Source organism: Macaca mulatta, chromosome 4 (assembly GCF_049350105.2).
Source record: "Macaca mulatta isolate MMU2019108-1 chromosome 4, T2T-MMU8v2.0, whole genome shotgun sequence".
Classification (NCBI taxonomy): Eukaryota; Metazoa; Chordata; class Mammalia; order Primates; family Cercopithecidae; genus Macaca; species Macaca mulatta.
The window spans coordinates 66,019,994-66,025,993 of NC_133409.1; the positions used below are offsets into that span (position 1 = coordinate 66,019,994).

Here is a 6,000-nt window from a genome sequence, read left to right on the forward strand (position 1 = left end):
ATTGATAGATAACAAGCAAAAACTCTTAGGGCTGTTCTTCAAAAGTCCATGTGGTAAGCAGAAAGAGATAAGTATGACTTAAAAATAGGAGCAGAAATCCATGATGGACTAGGGGAAGAATGGGTAAAGGAGAACTTCAATAACCCAGATATGTTCAAATCCACAGGTCCCAATGGCTGGCATCCTAGAGTACTTAATGAATTGGCCGAAGTCATCACAGAACCGCTAGATATCATTTTTGAGACCTCGTGGAGGACTGATGAGGTGCCTGAAGACTGGAAAAGGGCATATTTAGAACCTTCTTTCAAAAAGGGAAATGGATGATGACCCTGGAAATACTCATCAGCTTAACTTTTTGCTTGGACAATTTCTGGAATAATCAACTTAGTAAACTGGGTAACTGGCTTATAGCAGCTAGAAATAAGGCAGTGAACTATCACACATAAAGAAGTACTGAGTTCATTTTTTAAGAAGATACCATTATGAGATACAGTCCTATGCATTTCTTGGCATTCTCCCTTCCATTCTTAATGAAAACAGATGAGGTTGGCTAAGGCATTTGAGTCATAACTTACTTTAAGTATAATATAACAAAAAGATAGATTTCTGATATTAAGTAGTAATTATATTATTTCCAATTTTGCTTTTAATTTGAGAAAAGTAGCTTTAATTTTTATATTCTAGCATACATTCTACTTCATTTCATATAGGACCATGTTTTCATAAGATAAGATATATAATTCTATGTAGAATAGTTTGGTGAAGGAATTCTTATTTTAAGGTGCTTTTATATAGTTATTTTGTATATTGGTACAATGATAAAGCTGATGAATTAAGGAACATTACCAAAGGAAGACAATTTCTTCTAACTTCTTTTTTTAAATTTAATCTGGCTGAGGTTTAGTATTAGGACTAAATAAAAGTGTCTTGCTCTGACATGTATCAAGCAAGAGCCAGCTATTTTACTTCATAGCTAGTTTCTTGCAGTCTATGGAGACTGCCAGGGCCACAGACCACAGCCCGTTCTGAGCTGCAGTGCTTTATCCCACCTTGCTCTTCGGGCTTCTGACTTCAGGCCTGTGGAGGCCAGGAGGTGGGCAGGGGCAGTGGCCTGAGGAGCCCTGTAGAACTACGGCCGAAAAAGAGAGTAGATTGAGGTGGGGGGAGGAAATTAAGATGAATCTAGAATTTTTCTAATTCTTATTGTTCTTGTGTTTGGATGCTCGTAGTTTTTTTGTGTTTTATTTTTTTATTTTTTTGAGACAGAGTTGCTCTGTCACCCAGGCTGGAGTGCAGTGGCACGATCTTGGCTCACTGCAACATTTGCCTCTCAGATTTAAGGAATTCTCCTGCCTCAGCCTCCTGGTAGCTGGGATTATAGGCACCTACCACCACACCTCAGCTAATTTTTTTGTATTTTTAGTAGAGATGGGGTTTCACCATGTTGGCCAGGCTGGACTCAAATTCCTGGCCTCAAGTGATCCACCCACCTTGGCCTCCAGTAATGCTGGGATTACAGGCGTGAGCCACCACACCCGGCCTGGATGCTGGTAGTTTTATTTTCTGCTTAGAAAATGCAACCATGTTGATGGGACCAAAAACTTAGTTGAAAGAAGCCATGGCAAAAGATGTTGACATGCAACAGGCTTCTGAGGCTGTCAATTTTTGAGAGCTCCCAAGTAGTACTGCATTACAGAATCTACTACTTAGAAGTACGTACAAGATGTAAGTTCCTATCAGCATTGTCATGGTAAGAAGAATAAGAAACTCTCAAAGGAAAAGAAACTTACATTCACTTTTTCCTGGTCCATTTTGGTTCCTAAGAATAGATAGGCAATTAAGAGGGATATTAGGTTTCTAAGGGCAATTTTAACACAATACTGCTTTAAAAATCTGAAGTTTAAATAGTTTAGCTATTTCTGTAGGTTAATTCAGGCATGAGCAAAATCAGTCTCCTTATTATACACAAATGTAAGGAAATTAAATTTTAAAAGCATGTATAGGTTGTCCTTAAACTATACAAAAGCTTGTAGTTTCATAAGGATTATATTCCAGTCAACCTTTCATCTTTTTTTTTTTTCCAAATGAACTAGGATCTTTAAAATTCCTAAGACAGATTCTTTTAAGTGGTAGGGGAGTCTGTATAAATTACAGATATAATTTATTGTGGTAACAAATGGCTTCCTGTTTGACCTCATTTCCAGGTGTTGCGTCTGTGGCCGATTTATTTCACAGATGTACATTTGCATGCACTTGTTGAACTTTGCTAGAAAGAACGCAAGTTTTGAAAAATCTATTACTTTCACTGTGGGCGTTACGAGGCAATCTACTGCAATGGAAAAAGGGTTCCTTGGTCATTTCAAGTTTTATTTTCTATTTGAGTAATATCTAACTTCAATTATTTTGCCAAGTTTAAACCTTTCTGTGTCTGCTGTTAGAATTTGAAAATAACAATGCTCTACTTAAAGTAAGAGTCACAGTCAGCAAAAAAAGCCAGTGGATTTTTAAAAGACATCTTAGTTAAAGCTAGAGGAAGAAAACTTTCAAATAAGCAAGAAGTATTGAAGGATGCCCATGAATTCCTTTGCATTAAAATCAAGATGAGGTAAGAGGTAGAATATAAGAGAAAGGAATTATTTTTACAGTGAATTGTATCTGGAGACAATTAGTCTTAGGAGGAGTATTTTTTTCAGTGTTTTTTTGTTTTTATCTAAACACCAATAATATATTTAACTTTTGAATATAAAAGAAGTAGCAATTGACTAAGAATAAATATGTTATAAAAACTAGAGTATTATCTTGATTTGCATTTCCTAGAGCATTAAAAGAGACTAATTACAGACTTTTACTTGATAATATTGAGGAGTTTGGAGGGTCATAGCAAAATTTTCTTTAGTTCATCTTAAAATTTAGGGAGGTAAAAAAAGATTTTATTCACATGAAAGATTTCTTGGCATAGCCAAGGCATAATGTTAAGGGCTCTTTCCTTACCCGTGTGGGAGCCGAACCAGTAATTGTGGGAAAAACTGCATTTATAGCAACAAAGGATAGTAGTTTCTCAACCTGGAGCGTTCAAGCAGTTTCTCAGTTCAGAGGTATTTATAGCATCTTGTTGTTATGCAATAAACAATGACAACAGTAAGCATTGAGTCTGCACTTTGGAGTTACTCAAGTCTTAGTTTAAATTCTAAAATTATTCCAGTAGTATTTTCCTGTGGTGAATCTGTTAAGGATGTAAGCTATACTGTGGCTTGGGGAATCATCTTGAGCAGTTATGAAACTCATTAAAGCTTCTTTTCCCTTGTCTGTAAAATGGGAAAAATAAATACCTCTATAGATCTTAAGAGGCTTAAGAGTTTTACACCCACATACAGTCCTTGGCTCAGTGCTAGGCATGTAGCAGGTGCTGACTGCCTCTCTCCCTTCCCTTCTTTACTCTCAGTTGTCTTATTTCTTCTTATGTAGAAGAGATTACCTTAAAGCTGACTAGAAAACTCAGACATAAATTGACATTTCCTTATCATTGCCTGAAACCCACTGAGTAAGTCCCCTTTGATTTCTCTAAGGAAGGATAAAAATGGCTACAGTACTGGCTCATCATAGCAGTTCAGTAAATGTTTATTGATTGAATGAAAAGAATTTGATTTAAGGAAACAATAACACTCCATCCTGGGCAAAAGAGCAAGACCCCATCTGGAAACAAAACAAAACAGCAAATTCTTAATGGACGGCAGTTTCAAGTCTGGGGAAATAGGCACATAGACAGATATGAAGGCATTTTATTAGCTTTCTTCTTTTTATGGCAGCTTCAGATTGACAAATTTGATGTACAAATGAGTGAGTGGCATATGTACATTTTCCTCTGATTTTATGACTGATTTACAAATTAGGAGTGCAAATGGGCTATTCCCTGATAGCATCTTCTGGGAAGAATCCAGCCAAGATACAAAGCAGATGATGGTGGATCGGCAAACTCTTTTCTATGAAAAGAAAAACCAGATGTACCAAGGACTGGAAAGCACCTGCTTGAAAATTGATATGAGCATATCTGAATTTTTCTTTTATAAGAGCCTGAGTATTGTTAACAGCTCACTTGCACGGGGGGTTGAAAAATAACAAAAAAACAAGTTAACATAATTAAAATGCTTGGACAAAACATTTGCTTTATATAGATTCTTATATGTAATATTCAATTAGGTATCAAAATAGGTTCAGGCAGGTGGAAGAGTTCTGAATTTTCAAGGCAAATGAGGCATAAAGGGTGGAACATTGCATCTAGGGATGAATAGTGAAATAAGTGAAAGTCTGACCCTACACTGCCAATTCTCAGACCGAGTACAAAGTGTTAGGAATTTTTTATATCAACTGACATCTTGTGCTTAGAGTAAAGCCATATCAGTGCACACATAGTTACTTTATTAAATCAAACAAATTGTGCAGAGCAGAGCAAATCCATTAGGCTTTCTCTTTTAGAGTTTTCTAATTTTACTCTTATTAACTCCCTCAGTTGTCATCAATTACATATTCCTACATCAGATATTTTACACTATCAGATTCTTTGATTAAAAAATCATCTTCAGCTTTACATTATTAATCTCTGAGGAGATAAATAACTTTCTAGTCCTTGATCATTAATCACTACTATTTTAGATATTTCCATAAAAGGCTTAAAGGGAAAAAATAATGGTAGGTAAGTCAGAAAAAAATGGTGGGGCGGGGTGGCTCACGCCTGTAATCCCAGCACTTTGGGAGGCCGGGGTGGGCAGATCATTTGAGGTCAGGAGTTTGAGACCAGCCTGGCCAACATGGTGAAACCCTGTGTCTACTAAAAATACAACAAAATTAGCTGGGTGTGGTGGCGTGCGCTGTAATCCCAGCTACTAAGGCAGGAGAATGGCTTGAACCCAGGAGGTGGAGGTTACAGTGAGCTCAGAACGCGCCACTGCACTCCAACCTGGGCAACAGAGTGAGACTCTGTCTAAAAAAAAAAAAAGAAAAGAAAAAATGAAGAACATAACTTTTCTACTTATCAAATAGATAATTTAAAAAAATTGTTTAAATTCCTGGAAATTAAGTGTTATTTTTTATTACTGCAGTTGAGAGCTACCTTTTAACAGAGGAAAACGAGAGGCTAAATTCCATGTTAAGAGCTAAGCAGTATTTTTTTTTCAACAATTTTGCCAAAATTTCTTCCACTAGACCAAAAGGAAGTAAATCTATAATAAATCTACTGTCTAAGTATTATTTAAGATGGGAAATGTCTTTTGTAGGTATATTCTGTATAATACCCTTAATTAGATGAATTATCCCTTATCATTCCAAAAATGAAATGCTGTGTTAAGTATCTCCGGGGCAAAGTGGTATGTTGACTGGGACAAATGTTAGAAATTGTATTGTTCATTGCAGTTGTTGCCCTGTTGCTCCAGCTTGTCAGTGTTTAGAGATACTATTTGGGTTGTTAAAGCCATCGTTCATAGAAAATTTCTGCCCCTACAGAAGTGTGTGCATGGGCCTTGGAAAATCTACACGTGTATATCTGAGTAGCCAAGCACAGATTCACTCTAATTGAAAGCAGCAGTTTGGTTTTGTAAATGTAATTGCAACTGACACTTTCTTTTTCCTTTCAGTTATTATTATTTTTAAAAAGGATGTTATGAGAAGGCACTATGAAAAGCCTAATTGGAACAACATTATGAACCATGTAATGTATGCCCATGCACACTGTGATTTGCAAACATATGTCCGCTCTTCAATAAATGTTACGGCTTTCACAGCGGTTCCGCCTTGGCCTCTTTTGTCATCTTCCACATTTTGATGAATGTGGTGGAGTTTGTGCATTGTTTAAATTGACAATATGTAAATGTTTATGGTGCTATAGCATTATGGTCAGCATGGGAAATCAGAGTTCTAACTGGAAAGAAAAAAGTGGCTCTTCCCACACTGCACACCAAAGTGAAATAAATCCATTTTATGAGCTGGGATTCTTTGGTATGCTTGTTA

General features: G+C 36.4%; 1 protein-coding gene across 1 annotated transcript in view; it reads left to right on the plus strand.

Moving 5' to 3' along the window:
• SAMD5 (sterile alpha motif domain containing 5) overlaps positions 1-5,776 on the plus strand; it is a 67,842-nt gene extending 62,066 nt beyond the window's left edge. Inside the window, exon 2 of the mRNA XM_015137164.3 lies at positions 167-5,776. Within this exon, the coding sequence (XP_014992650.3) occupies positions 167-229 (63 nt within the window). The 3' untranslated portion in view covers positions 230-5,776. The remainder of the gene's footprint in view (positions 1-166) is intronic.
• Positions 5,777-6,000: the final 224 nt, after the last annotated feature.